Source organism: Mus caroli, unplaced genomic scaffold (genome assembly GCF_978045245.1).
Source record: "Mus caroli unplaced genomic scaffold, Mus_caroli_1 scaffold_20, whole genome shotgun sequence".
NCBI lineage: Eukaryota > Metazoa > Chordata > Mammalia > Rodentia > Muridae > Mus > Mus caroli.
In genome coordinates this window covers 33,721,820-33,737,317 of record NW_028227275.1, presented here as the reverse complement: position 1 = coordinate 33,737,317, position 15,498 = coordinate 33,721,820, and the positions used below count along the sequence as shown (strand labels likewise).

Below are 15,498 nucleotides of genomic sequence, written 5' to 3'. Positions count from 1 at the left end.
GAAATAATTGTGTCAATGTACTGAAACGCCTTCAAAATATATAGTTACCTAGAAAAGCAGCAGTATATTGTGTCCTGTGATTTGGCTAATAGTGAGCTGACAATATAATGATGAGCAGATGTTCAAATATTCCTGGAAAAAAAGATGGCCAGAAAACAATAAGAGTGTTTTGCTTCCTTGGAGGTAACCTGACAGCTAGAGGCTGTGGTGGGAGAATGGATTATTTCCACTATAATGAACCTTTGTAGCTGTTGAAGTTTTAAAATGAGTACGTATGAGCTACTCAGAACAAATTGAATTGCAAAGTGGATTCCCTATGCAGAACAAACCTCTGCCTGTTCTGTACCTCCCCTGTTCCCTTGCTTTTTGTCAACATCCTTGCTTACATGTACTGCCAATAAGGAGCAATGGGCTCCTCCTGTGGGACCCCTCCCTCCCTTCTCCTATTTCCACCTCGGCATTTGAAATTGTTCTGAAAGATGATAAAAACTCTCCCCCTAGAAAGAAGTTGGACACATTTGAAGACCTTACAAACTTCTTGCATTCACTTCTGGGATTCTATTTTGAAACCTGTCTTTAATCTTTTAAAGCACTGGTTCTCAACCTGCGGGTCATGACCTCTTTGGGGGAAGGAGGCTAAGTCACCCTTCCACAGGAGTCACCTAACACCATCAGGAAACACAGATGTTAACATTAGGATTCATAACGGCAGCAAAATTGTATGGTTGGGGTTCACCACAACATGAGGAACTAAAGGAATCAAAGGGTCACAGCATGAGGACTATCCTTTTAAAGGAAAGAGGAGAGAAGGAAAAGAAGGGGGGGGGAGTTAGAAAGTGAAACGGTGGTCCAGACCTGACTCCAGTGCAGTGTCGTTAGGGAGAATCACATGGATGCATTCAGCTGTGTGAGTGGACTTAAGCTGGGATGCTTACTGTCCTGAAGATTCTAGGACTTCTATGAAGATTCTACGATTCTGTGGTCTTGCTACTATTCCATTAGTACATATTGCCTAGCAAGTCAGTATGGTTTTTGATTGGATGGAAGGCCTGCTTCACAGGGAGGAATGCTATGCTTGTACTGTAATCCTGGTCAAAAGCCCACGGCTGGGAAAGGTTATTGGCCCGGGAATAGAACCTGCTCTTGTTATTTTGCCTAAATGGTCATGGTGTCAAATTGCCTTCCAAATATTTATGCATAGACCCATGGACCCGTGGCAAAAGTTTCTGTAGGGGAGAGCAGTCAACAGCAAGACATATAACTGTTCAAAGTACTGAGAATAAGAGAGGAGGTACTCAGCTCTATGTAGGACAGCTAAGCAATCACACCAGCACCAAGGCTCAGGGAACATCTTAGAAAAGGAAGAATGCAAATTGAAAGGCTAAGGAGGAGTGCTTGAAATGCCGCCTTCTGGACCTGGCATGACTGACTATCGCAATCAGGAACTCATAACAGCTGTGGTTACCCATATGAGATCTACGTAAGATCAAGCCAGGCAAAACTGTAGCATAGCCTGAGGAGCCAATCTCCAGGCCCCACCCCTTACTGAAGAGCTGTTGGCAGTGGGTAGCTGCCAAGGAAGGGCAACTTAAATCTTTTTGGAGAATGTGTCCACTGAGCCATTTCCCATGATCTATGAGATTTCTCTTTCTTATACACATATAGGCAGCATTAACTGTATTGGGTATGGTAATTTTAATGAGAAATGTCCCCCTTAGACTCACTAAGTGTTCACATTTGGTCACCAGTTGGTGCCATTGCTTGGGGAGGAGATGAAAGAGATACAGTCTAGTTGGAAGAAGTATGTGCAGTGGGGCGGGGTTGGCTTTGAGAGTAGGTAGCCTCCTCTTATACTTTTCTCTTTCATGCTAGGGGTTGAAGTGGTCTCCCAGCTTCCTCCTCTGGCCCCTGTACACCCCTGTTCTTCTTTCCATTATGTATCCTCACTGTAGAACCACAAGGCCAAATAAATGCTTCTATTCAGTTGCCTTGGTTATGGTAACTCATCAGAGCAATGGGAGGGTACCTGATATAGTAAATAATAATATAAAAAGAAAAGAAAGAAGTGACATTGGAAGGGGCCAGGTTGGGGGGACAAAGAGAGGGGAAATGGAAGAGTAGGGTATGATCATGTTCCATTGCATTTTTCTACGCAAGTCTTAAAAGTAAAGAGAAGGGAGCGATAGTGGCATAAAGTTTGTGGGAGTGACCAACCGATATCTGATTCAAGTTAAGGCCCATTCCATGAAATGGAACCCATCCCCAACACTGCTCTCTGCCTAGGAACCCGAGACTGTACAGGCCAGGGATCTAGGGAAAACCCATATTCTACTGCTTTGTTAAAGGGATGTGGCAATAAAATGAGTCCTAACGACATTCTGCTACATCCATAGATCTGTGTCTTGCTTCGCCATCATCACAGAAGCTTCCTCCCGCAGTAGATGGGAACAAATTCAAAGACCCATGTCCAAACAATACGCAGAGAGAGAGAGAGAGAGAGAGAGAGAGAGAGAGAGAGAGAGAGAGAGAGAGAGAGAGAGAGAGAGAGATACAAGGGATGTCTCCATCAATTCCCTCCCCCTTCCCCCACAACAAGGCCTTAGGGAGCTCTGCAGAAGAGGGGGCAGAAAGATTGCAAGAGTCAGAGGAGATGGACACCGAAGAATCAAGGTCTTCTAGCTACAAGACTGGAGCCCATATGAATTCACAGAGACTGTGGCAGCATGCACAGAGTCTATGCGGGCCTGCACCACATGGGGTCCTAGAGCTGAAAGCCGTGGGCACATGCCCTCATCCCTATCATAGATGCTCTCTCCAACTGATAGGCACTTGCAAAGGAAAACTTAGTTTGCTCTAAGGGAGACTCATAGGAGAAACAAACCACTCTTAGGGCTAGGCCCCATGCCCAGCAGTAGATGGCCAGCACAAAACTATCTCAATGGTCTTGTCAGAGGTTCTTTGTCTCAAAATGTTAAGTCGGGGCTTTTTTGTTTTTGTTTTTTTTTAAACCTTACAGCAGGTCCTCTGTGAATGTACTATGGCTTCGGTTTTATATGATTCTCTCTCTCTCTCTCTCTCTCTCTCTCTCTCTCTCTCTCTCTCTCTCTCTCTGTGTGTGTGTGTGTGTGTGTGTGTGTGTGTGTGTGTGTATGTGTAGAAGCTCATGTGTCTCTGGGTCTGTATGTCTTTCTTGTTCTTTTTCTCCTGCTCTTTTTCTTCTTGGTCACTGAGTCATACTCTGATTTGTTTGATTTATTTTTATTTTCTTATCATTTCTTAGATGCCTGTTTTTTCCCCTTAGGGAGAGACAGAAAGGGTGTGAATTTGAATGGGAGGGTAAGTGGGAAGGAACTGGGAGGAGTGGGGAAGGGGAAACCATAATCAGAATATATTGTATGAAAAAAATCTATTTTCAATAAAAAGAAAATTCTAGAGGAGCTAAACAAAGGGCCCTAAGCTGACTAGTCACAAAGTAAGCTCTCTGCTGTCACTACTTTCCACTGTGGGTTTTCTGAGGACAGGGGGCTTCAATCTCAAATTTTAAGGAATGAAGACAGGGGCACCCATGGTCTCTAGCTAATTCGGTTGATTTTATCTCACTCGGCACACATACCCTAAGAACTTCCCCAGGGCAAGGCTGACCGACATTTTTATTAGCAATAATCTCTGCCTTCTTTTGATTATCTGGAGATTTAAGACCACATAATCACCCTCCACGTCAGAGGGGGTGGGGAGAGACTGAACTGGCTAAGAGGCCCAAATCCCTCCTAACGCTTGCTTCTTCCCTATCAGCAAGATTAGAGCTCTCAAGTCTCTCTGCCACTAGTATTCAGATCTGGCAGGCTAGCCTAGACTTTTTCAGGCCAGAAGGAAGAGCAGCTTTGAGGGTAATGCCTAGGGCCCCAGTTTGCTGGCCTCTCTAAAACAGTGCAGGGCAGTGTGCTCTCCAGGGTCCATAGACAGGCAGGAGAGATAGGCCAGGGAACTGACTCCCACCACCATGCTGAAACAGAACACCGAGAGGAGATGGTCCTTGAGCTACAAGCCCTGGAGTACCCCAGAGACTGAGGATGTGCCCAACACTGGGAGCAACCAACACCGCAGGAGCATCTGCTCCTTGGGAGCCCGCACTGGCTCTCAGGCCAGCATCGCACCACAATGGACTGAGGGCAACTACAATTACTACATTGAGGAAGATGAGGACTGTGGGGAGGAGGGTGAGGACTGGAAGGATGATCTTGCCGAAGAGAATCAGAAGGCGGAGTGCCTCACAAGCCTCCTGGATGGCCACAACGACACTCCAGCCCAACTGTCCACGCTGAAAGTGAACGTAGGCGGCCACAGCTATCAGCTGGAATGCTGTGAGCTGGCCAACTACCCCAAAACGCGCCTGGGTCGCCTGGCCACCTCCACCACTCGCAGAGGCCAGCTGGGCCTGTGTGATGACTACGAGGCACAGACGGACGAGTACTTCTTTGACCGTGACCCAGCGGTCTTCCAGCTCATCTACAACTTCTACACATCCGGGGTCTTGCTGGTGCGAGACGAGCTGTGTCCACGCAGCTTTCTCGAGGAGCTGGGCTACTGGGGAGTGAGGCTCAAGTACACCCCACGCTGCTGTCGCATCTGCTTCGAGGAGCGGAGGGATGAACTGAGCGAGCAACTGAAGATCCAAAGGGAGCTGCGTGCTCAGGCGCAGGCCGAGGAGGCCGAGGAGCTCTTTCGGGACATGCGCTTCTATGGACCACAACGTCGGCGCCTCTGGAACCTCATGGAGAAGCCCTTTTCCTCTGTGGCCGCCAAGGCCATGGGGGTGGCCACCAACCTCTTCGTGCTCATCTCTGTGGTGGCCCTGGCGCTCAACACGGTGGAGGAGATGCAGCACCAGGCGGAGCAGGGCACAGGTGGTGGGGACCCCAGGCCCATCTTGGAGCACGTGGAGATGTTGTGTGTGGCTTTCTTCACTCTGGAATTCCTGCTGCGCCTCGCCTCCACCCCTAACCTGCGGCGCTTTGCACGCAGCGCCCTTAACCTAGTAGACCTGGTGGCCATTCTGCCTTTCTACCTGCAGCTGCTGCTCGAGTGCTTCACGAGCGAGGACCAGAGGCACAACAAGGACTCCCCACGAGAACACGACCTGGAGACCGTGGGCCGAGTGGGCAAGGTGGGCCAGGTGCTGCGCATCATGCGCCTCATGCGCATCTTCCGCATCCTCAAGCTGGCTCGCCACTCCACAGGGTTGCGGGCCTTTGGCTTCACGCTGCGCCAGTGCTACCAGCAGGTGGGCTGCCTGATGCTTTTCATCACTATGGGCATCTTCTCCTTCTCTGCAGCTGTCTACTCGGTGGAGCACGACGTGCCTGGTACCAACTTCACCAGCATCCTCCATGCCTGGTGGTGGGCCGCGGTGAGTAACATGGCACTTGGGCTTCTGCATTCTTTCTATCAGCAAAACACACTCTGTGATCTCCCATGCCCCCACCCCCCAGTTCTTCAGTCATCAGCCTTATCAAGCTTGTCTCTTGATCTTTCCTGGTCTTGCTAAAGGATAGAACACCCCTTCACCACATGGTTGCCTCTAACCAAACCTGGGTGGATATTATAAGATTGGAACAACATCAAGATTGTAGTTTACTAACTGAAGTTTACATGGGCCTAATTTTTTTTTTTCAAATACAGATTTGATCTTAAAATCTTTGACAGAGAGCTGGTTAGGTGTTGCACGAATCCTGTCCTCCCTGCGCTGGGAAGAGAGGAGGACCAGCAATTCAAGGCCAGTTTTGGCCAGATAGCCCACATGTTAGAGGCCAGCTTGGGTTACTGAGACCCCCATCTCAAAACACACACACATACACACACACACACACACACACACACAGACACACACACACACACAAACACAAAACAACAACAAAAATCGAAAAGTGAAAAAAAAAAAAAGAAAAATTTGACAGGCAGAATTTAAGAAAAGTGAGAAATGATTAATGTTTTGTGCATTTAGTAGACTCATCAATGCTCAGTCACCCCTTATTGGACGCTTAGTATCCTAAGAAGTTTATAAAACTGATTTCATGTAAACATAAACACATGGCTGTGGTCACTATTTCTTTTTAAGAGGACAAGAAGTAGCATCAATTTTTTGTTTTTTGTGTTTTTTTGTGGGTTTTTTTTTTTTTTTGAGACAAGATTTCTCTGTATAGCCCTGACTGTCCTGGAACTCACTCTGTAGACCAGGCTGACCTCAAACTCAGAAATCTGCCTGCCTCTGCCTCCCGAGTGCTGGGGGGGTAACTTTTGGCTGAGCCATGCTAATCCTGAGAACTGACTGCCTCTTGTTCTAGCTCCGTCTGAGGGTGGAAGGATGCATCTACAATGAAAACTACTTCTAACTGCCCTACAGTTCTTTCAGGATAGAGTGGCCTATTTTATAAGCAGAGAAAGTGGGTGTAGGCACACTGCTGGAGGTTGCACCTGTGGGGATAAAACATGTCTGCCCTGCTCGAACTCTCATGGCCTTTCCTTGTGTCAATGTCATCCACTGTGTCTTGCAAGCTTTAGGCCTTTGTCACACCTTGCCTGAACAGATTGTTAATATCCTAGTTATTCTTATCTTGCTTCGAGTACTTGACTCTTTTTATATATACTAACCAGATAATTTTCAAAGATGATGATAAAGCCTTTAAAGACATTAAGCAAAAATTGAAAGAGCAGTTATTTACAACATCATTGAGGATAGCACATAGCATCAGCACATAGTCTGGTATAATATTTTGAAATAAACTAACCCCAGGGCTACTGACAGAGCGGCCTACCACGATTAAAGACTCAGAAAGGGCTAACCTCCAGTATTCCAACAATTAGCCATGATTCTGGGTAAGTAGTGTGAGGTTTCATCCCATCGTTCGCTTTCCTCATTCCCATGTCTCTAGGAGAGGAAGTTGGACTTGATGTTCCCTACAGTGCAGTGATCTTCCTTCTTTTCCAAGCTGAAAGTCAGTTGAACTTTCCTCAATGACAGGCGGTATCAGGCTCTCCTGGACAGGCTTGTCGACGGCTGCTGCTCTGATTGTTCCATCTGATATCCCGAGAGATGAAAGGTCATCCCCATAGTAGATAAACCATGTGACAGATGGAGTTCCCAGAGGATGATTTGTCCCCAGCAAATGACATTTACTTTGTGAGGTGCGGGAAAGCAAACAGTGAATCCGCATGCTGATGCTATAATACGAAGTCTTAAAGCCAGAGTTCGCTTCCCTCAGAGATCTTAAAAGGCTGTCGTGTATAGGCAGCGGTATTATGGGACCTTCAACTAGTTTTAACCCACAGTATTTATGCCATGTTAACTATGCTAATGCAAATATTTTTATTAGACCTGTTAATACTGAATTATTTTACCTTTAAAAATAGTTCTGATGTTCATGCCCATTGGTCCCTTAATTTCCTGTACTGATTAATGAAAACTGAACGGTTTGGTTTTTTTGTTTTGTTTTGTTTTTTTGTTTTTCGGGTTTTTTTTTTTTTGGTTAAGGAAATTATTTTATTCAAAATCAGTGCTTTTTTAAAGATAAAATTTACAACAAAAAAACACCATTTTTTTTTCTACCTGTTAAATAGTTTACCTACTATCGTTTTAACAAATGTGAGGCATTTGAGGGTGTAGAGCTCCTTATCTTTATCAAACACTATTTTCACACGTTAAATCTCCTATATGCTGACTTCCCCATTTACCAACCTTACCCCATACCAATGATCTTTATCCATTTTCTTCTTGAATGTCTACATGACAAATCTTCATAAGGTACACAGGTGACTGATAACTTGTGATTTCTGCCTGCGCAGATGTAAGAGCACAGAAGGAACAATTTCCTTGATTATTCTAGGACCCGTGCAGTCCTCAGAACTGATACTATGAACTCAGCTCTTCTTGGGCCTTTGATTATCTTGCCTGTTGTGTATGCATTGCATTATCAGGAGCAAGGAGGACAGAACAGCATGAAATGATATACACAAAGTGTCCTGCTGCTTACGTGTAGCTATAAAGTGAGAGGATGTGGACTGTTAGGATCTGTGTTTTGTATAACCCACAAAGGCCCATGCTCTTCACTGAGGGTCTGCAGTGTGCCAGCTCATAACCTAAACAGCAAGCACCAAGTGATCCCCAGCAAGCACCAAGTGATGCCCAGGGTTGCATCACTTGCATTATGGTGCTTGCATTTTAGTGCCGATAGAAACATAATAATTTCTGATATCAGTGAGGGAAAACATATGAGAGAGCAAGAGTGAGAGCAGTTGGGATGGTAGAGTCCCTCTTGGGGGGTAGAGCAGAAACATCAATTTGGAGATGAGATGGCATTGAGGTCAAGTATAAACCATGAGAAGAAATTCACTTAAATCCACATGACTAGACAGACTGAGAATCTGAGAAGTGGAATTTTGACATGCTAATTTAAAAATGTAAACAAAAACAAAGAAGTGGGATCTTAAAAGTGACTGGCCCACAAGTATTTTATTAATCATATATAAATTGAATACAACTCCAAAATGCACAGACATTTCTTTACTTATAAAGAATGTATATTACAAGTTATTACTGCCATAGCAATGATGTATCGTAACCCGTGCCAACACTCAGTGACTTCAGACATCAAGCATTCATTTAGCACATGAGTATAAAAGTGAGCTCCTTAATCTGGGTGTGGTAATACATACTTTTCATCCTAGCATTTAGGAGACAAAGTCAGGCAGATCTCTGAGAGATGGGAGCAAGTCTGGCCTACTTAGCAAGTTCCAAGCCAGCCAGGACTGCACAGTGTGATCTTGTCTCAGGATAAAGAAATCAATGCTGATGAGTAGCGAGTGTGAACGGTTTAAGCTAGAAGCTCTTCTCATCTGGTAACACTCGCCCTCCTGTCTGACTGTCAAGCTGGGTGAAAGGCTGTATGAAGATGGGATGAGGTAACTGGCCTACATGTCCTTCCTACTTCAACAGGCCTGTCTCTAGGCTGTGACAAAGGTCAGGGGAGAGAGCATGAACCTAACTACGCACACACTCTACCGTATCACTTCTGTTCATATTTGCTCAACTTGTTGGGCTGTAGATTATCAATATCGCTCAACCCAAAGCAAGTCACATGGCCATACTCAGGCAAGGGTGAGGGCAAGTCAGCCCAGGATAGGAAAGCTCTGTGAGATTAATAGAAAAGGCCTTGGTAATAGAGCGATACTATAAGTTAGGTCCAATAATACAATCATTCCACTGTCATATATTACTGCTCAGATTATAGTCATACACCCACACATCAAACTGTCAAGATGGAGTCAAAAGACACATGATAGATATTTTCTTTTCCTCTTCTTTTTTTCTTCGACACAGGGTCTCAGTGTAATTCTGGCTGTCCTAGCACTCACTAACAGACCAGGATGGCCTTGAACTCCTGGTTCAAGATCTACCTGCCTCTGCCTTCCAAATGCTAGAATTAAAGGTATGAGCTCCCACTTCTGGCTGTGTTGATAGTCTCTTACGCTACTCCAGAGTGGTGTTCCTTGTACCTCATAATGAAACACAGATTCTCCAATCCATTCTATGCATGTTTGTCCCTTAAGAGAACGTATAGAACTCCCAAGCTGATCTGCTTTTAATATCGTCCCTCTTTCTAATGCCAAGAATCTGTCAACTCTATGTAATTCAACTCAGGGTTTTAAGAGGAATAAGTCACTTCTGTTATTATAAAGAGTTTTTAATTATTGGACAGATCTTACAGCTGTAAGAACAAATCCCCCATGGAGCCTTAGGTCTGCAATTGCTCGTGTAGTAGTATGTAAGATAGACCCCTCTCATCTGTCAAATGCTGGTTGTTTGTGAGCAGTAATGTAATAAAAAAACCACATGTAACATACTAGCCTAGAGTAAGTAATAAATAAATAGAACCTACTGTGTCTAACTAGCTGATGTGGTATTACATGTAAGCAATAACCTCTGATTCCAGATCTATTTTAGAGGAAATTAATACAGAAGCCATCCCTTCTCTACCAGGGCCTGGTGGGGGCACAGTGTTGTGAGACACACAGAAGGACAAGTTTCTGACCCTGCAGATCAACAGGCCATGCCTGGAGTAGTGCCAATCATTGGGAGGGGGGTGTGTGTCAGAATTGCCCAACAGTGAGTAAATGAATCCTTTGGGTCAACAATAGCTCTGTGCTAACATCAGCTTCCTGAATGGGTTTGCTTTCAAGTAAAAAGACCAGTTGGACCTTCAACCAACCATTCCCTTTGGACTCTTCCAGATCAACTTAATGTTGTAGGAGTCAGAGAGAAAACTACAGCATAAACTCCTCACTTTGAAAACTCTCCCAAAAGGAAACTTACCTTAATCTGAGGCACCAGATAATAGAGATAGCTCCCATCTTTGTTTTCCTAAATGATAGTATCGTTACCTTGAAAGTAGTTGGTCTTTACAGGATCACGGAAATTTATTTTAATTGGCTGCTTAGAAGAGATGCATGTGAAGTGAGTTAGGTTACAGTTGGGAAAATGGAAATCAAAGTGGGTGGATGCTGCGAGGAAAAAGATACACAGTTATTAGGAGGTAGAAGAAAAAAGTAACAAATGGAGAGAATAACCATTGTCCTTAGAACAGGAAGAACAAATGGGAGATGGTAGTGCTGTCAGACTTGGACACACAGGGGAGGGCCATGTGTAGCCATTGCAGATTTATAGGGTGGCACTGTGAGGCAGATGCTGGGAGTCTTGGAAGTTTGAAAGTATCTGAGCCAGATGATGATGCTGGTGGTGGTGGTGGTGGTGGTGGTGGTGGTGGTGGTGGTGGTGGTGGTGGTAGAGGAAACCAGAATCAACAACAGAGACCCTCATATGTCCTTCCTAACCTCCCAGTCTCCATGCCTCTGCTCTGAAAAATGATCAGGAAGGAGAACTGGGAAATACAGACCGGAGAAACCTAGTTGCAGAATTACAGAAAGTGTTGAGGTTCTAACTACTTCAGAAACAGTCATAAATGAAGCAACCGCTCAAAGACACTCTGGCTTGTTATCTTAGGGACCCCTGCTTTGGGAGTGGGCCCCTTTTGTGTCTCTGAAGCATGGTCTTCTTTTTCAAGATGACTTTCCGTGGAATGTGATTGAGTATCAAAGGAACGGAGAGCAACAGATAAGCGGGAGATGCATAGGGCATCTTTACTGTCTGCCTTTTTTTGTAGGTAGATTGATAGACCCCTGACTTTCATTCATAGATTCGCCTTAGCTCAGGCCAATCTCCTCCTTACTGTACCATGTCCAGTCAGGGTATAAATGTGGCACGCAGTAATGTCCAGATGAGAGTTACTGTTTAGTGTTGATCTCGTTCGTCATAATGCTTTGAGGAATTGCCATGGAATGGCTGCATTCAGTATTTCTGAGGAAGGCAACTGACAATCAAATTAATTATCAGGATGTGTGCAGGCACTCGTGCCCACCTGAGTTGTTTCTTTAGATTACAATCCTCAAGAGGAATAGTGGTTGCAACAGCTGCATGGATAAGTAACCTTTGAAGGACAATATCAACTCTTGAGTAGCGTTTTAGGAAGAAAAACAGTGAGGCTTTTACTGCCTCTACTTCTTTGGGAAAACCAGAAGAGTACTAATTAGTTTTCTTGATTACCTTAATTGCTTCCATCATCCTTCCTAGATGCATGAACTACTAAGCCGCCAAGGCATTTTATCTATGCCACATTCTTCAAGAGGGAGACAAGCATGGCTTGTTGATGGACAAATTCAAGTGTGATATTCCTGTTTTGGGGGGGAAATCCTGATGCTTCGCTGAATGGTGCTCTGGCTTTGTTGGTTAGTGAGCAAGCTGTCAGGGGAAGGTCGTGCTCTGAGTTTTGAAACCCAAAACTAGGGTACATCTGTGAGTTCTCAGTAGAATGGTCAGCTTCCAGGATAAGACTGGCTAGATATTTGCTAGATATTTGGATGACTTGTAGACACTTTTGGTCACATTTCCAAACTCATCTTCTACTAATGGGAAAAGTCGCTCTGTGAGGTCATCTGGGTCAGTCTGGGTCTTCAGTCTTCTATGGAATCTATAGAAACTTCCCTAAACCAAGAAATCTCAAGTCCTACCCCAGGAGCAAGGGAAGAGAACAAGGTTACAATCAGAGATAGTGGCACATGCCTTTAATCCAAGGCAGAGGCAGGTATATCTCTGTGAGTTCTAAGCCAGCCTGGTTCATATAGTGAGTTCCAAAACAGCCAGAGATACATAGTGAGATCCTGTCTCTAAGGGGGAAAAAAAAGAACAAGTTTACATGTTAAATCATTGAATCAAATTATTCACAAAACAGAGCAAAACAACTCACGGCCGGGCGTGGTGGCGCACGCCTTTAATCCCAGCACTCGGGAGGCAGAGGCAGGCGGATTTCTGAGTTCGAGGCCAGCCTGGTCTACAAAGTGAGTTCCAGGACAGCCAGGGCTACACAGAGAAACCCTGTCTCGAAAAACCAAAAAAAAAAAAAAAAAAAACTCTACATTTTGAACATATTCTTGGGAACCAGACTCTCATAGCCTTCCTAGTAGAAGAGGTCTCTTCTCTGAAACTAGAAATCCAAGATACTTCAAATTTTTCAGACCTGACTATGCATAACAGATATTTGTTCTTATTTAAGACAAATACATTTACTTATGACTTTTCCCTCCAAGTTCAGCCAAGAAACAAAAATAAGAATGATGTAATGATATCATCATCTCAAAACAGAAAAGAAGAAAAGAAACAAAATAAAAGGGTCTTGATAATTTATGGGAAACAAAACTCAAAGAAAGTAAGGTTGGGGGTGATGCTGGGCCAGTGTGGGAATTTATCAAAAGCTTGACAACAACACTTTGTCTTAATCATGTCCTTTCCTCTCTGTCCTCCTAGCCGCTTCCCAACACACGTACTGCTGGACCCTTGTGTATCTGACTGAATGCAAGGGCAAGGCCTTCTCCTTTGTAGCTATATCTTATTCTAAATCCGCTCCTTCCTATCACTTGTCCCAGTAACCAAACTCTCTTCAGTGGTCTCTATGAAGACTCAGTTGACTGATCATCCTGGAGTGTAAGTAATAGTGAGAGATGAAAACCACAGCTAAGCTCACGAGACACCTCGAGAGAGGTGTGGCTCTGGTATGGCCAGTGACAAATGATACATATGCAGACACACAGGTACACATACAGACATGGAAATGAACCAAGGTGTAACGTGGCCTCTGCTGCTCTTTATGTCCTTATCCAGAGTGTGGGGAAAGAATATCCTCTAGCAAAAATCTCCCTCATCCTGTATTTACCCAAAGTCTGAAGGAGCCTATTTCTAAAGCCTCTGGGTCTCGTAGATACAAAAGAGGTCAAGTTCCTGACAGAGCGTATGCTCCATAAGTGTTTGTGTTTGCTTCTCTTGAGCTGGGGCCAGCTTCCAGACAGGGTCCCTCAGGTCTCTCTCATGAATGAGTCCCTACAGCCTGTCAGTAAGCACACCCGTGGATTCCTATTACAATCACAGAAGGTGGGTACTATCACTCTCTCTATTATATGTCGAAAGTAAAAACTGAGCAAGAGAGAATTGAGCTTTGTTGCCCAAAACCCACACAAATGTGAAGTCGGTTTGGACCAGAGATGTCAGCTATGGTCCTTATTTCTTTAACCCTGTCTAGGCTGCCCTGCCTCTGCCATGCTTGCTTGTGTTCTACATCGGGGAAAGGCACTTCTCTTGACAGGGATGGAGCAGTGCGCCTTGGGGCTTGTCGTTCCTTAGAGATATACCTTTCCCTGTCTGTGGGCCGGATGGGTCTGTGGCACTTTGCCACTGGCTTCGCCCAGCTGACTCCTCTTTCCATCTCATTCTAATCAATCAGCCACATTTGAAGGTTCAGACTAACCTTTATATTCTTAGCACAAAAGGTGCTTACATCTCTGAGCCAAAGGAGGTCATCTCCGGGTGGCAAGGGAGTGACTTTGTATAATTACTGCCACCTGTTGGAAGCTCAGGACAAGCATCACCCAAACCCGTGGAGCAGCAAGCAGGTCGGGAGTTAGGCAACAGGAAGGTTTTACTGTTGCAAGCAACAGCCATCCCTACTAAAGAGGTTTCTAGTGACTTAATCTAGGGACCAATGGAAGCACATGAGGCGTAGAAATAGTCCCCTGGGGTCTTCCCCAGGCTTGGCTCAGGCTGTACTAAGTGGTAACTAGTCCTGCGGGGATCTGCATTTTAAACAGGAAGCTTGTTAACTGAAATAAATCTCTAATTAGTGGGATTTAAAACAGAGTGACAAGAATGAAGAGAGGAGTTTCATGAAGGATGAATATAGTTCTGTTCTATGAGGTCTTCTGAGGGCCCCCTTGTCTGTTTCTCTACATGTGCCAAATTAAAGGGCCTCCGTTGAAAAGCCAGTTGAACAACACAACAGCTCTGGGTGTGTTATAGTTATGCCTTTTAAAGAAGAGGGGAGCCCAGGAGAGGTAGTCAGCATCCTGGGTGGCTGATACAGTGCCCACTGCTTTGTATTTACTTCTGCATTCCATCTTTACCAGAACCCTGAGAGATGGTCCCAGCATCTAAATGTATATCCACCAGCTGGGAAGGGTCAGTCTGGACTTGAACACTGATCTGATTGCTTCAAAGCTCCAGCTTTTTCTCAGACATTCATAATGAAGGTGAATCCAAGGAATCCCCCTGTCCTAACACAGTCCTAACACCAACTGAAAGAGGCATGCAAACAAGACAACTACTGCATACTTTCCATGCTAGGAATTCAGCATATGTTACATCAGTGCTGTTCCTACAGCTCCTTAAGGTTGCTCGTCTTTCCCTGTGCTGGATATACAAACACTGGCATGCCACAGTCAGGATTTGAACCAGTCTTTTAGCTCCATGGCTTGTATTCCTTGCATGGCACAGTCCTGCAGGCAGCTCTGAAAATTGCCTCCGTGGGAGCTCTTAGCAATTCCCATGTGCACCTACAGGGTGGTGGGGCTCTTTACCGCAGGCTCCTCTTCCACTCCCTTCTCAGGGCTAACCGTTCTGTACTGCTTCCTTTTAGGTAAGCATCTCCACCGTGGGCTATGGAGACATGTACCCGGAGACCCACCTAGGCAGGCTTTTTGCCTTCCTCTGCATCGCTTTTGGGATTATTCTCAATGGGATGCCCATTTCCATCCTCTACAACAAGTTCTCCGATTACTACAGCAAGCTCAAAGCTTACGAGTACACCGCCATCCGGAGGGAACGAGGAAAGGTCAACTTTATGCAGAGAGCCACAAAGAAAATGGCTGAATGTTTATCTGAAAGTCATGCACAGTCTACCATAAGACAAGAGAATTAAGGCTTCATTGGGACACAAGGCTTGTTGAACCCATGAATTTCAAAGCTTCATTGCTTCTTTTAAAATTATGGTCCCCTCCTGGCAGCAGAAGGGCATGTGACGCCAACATACACAAAGAGCATTCTGTTCAAAGTTCTAACTCTGGGAA

General features: G+C 45.0%; 1 protein-coding gene across 1 annotated transcript; it reads left to right on the top strand.

Annotated features, from left to right (window-relative positions):
• Positions 1-4,000: 4,000 nt before the first annotated feature.
• On the top strand, positions 4,001-15,350 carry Kcnv2 (potassium voltage-gated channel modifier subfamily V member 2). Its single transcript, XM_021152536.2, has 2 exons — positions 4,001-5,407; positions 15,069-15,350. Exons 1-2 carry the CDS (start codon positions 4,001-4,003, stop codon positions 15,348-15,350), a joined length of 1,689 nt encoding a protein of 562 aa, XP_021008195.1.
• The last annotated feature ends 148 nt before the right edge of the window (positions 15,351-15,498 follow it).

Coding starts and splice junctions, on each gene's coding strand:
- Kcnv2 (XM_021152536.2), top strand. CDS start 4,001: ATGCTGAAACAGAACACCGAGAGGAGATGGTCCTTGAGCTACAAGCCC. Junction 5,408..15,068: donor ATGCCTGGTGGTGGGCCGCG/GTGAGTAACATG, acceptor GCTTCCTTTTAG/GTAAGCATCTCCACCGTGGG.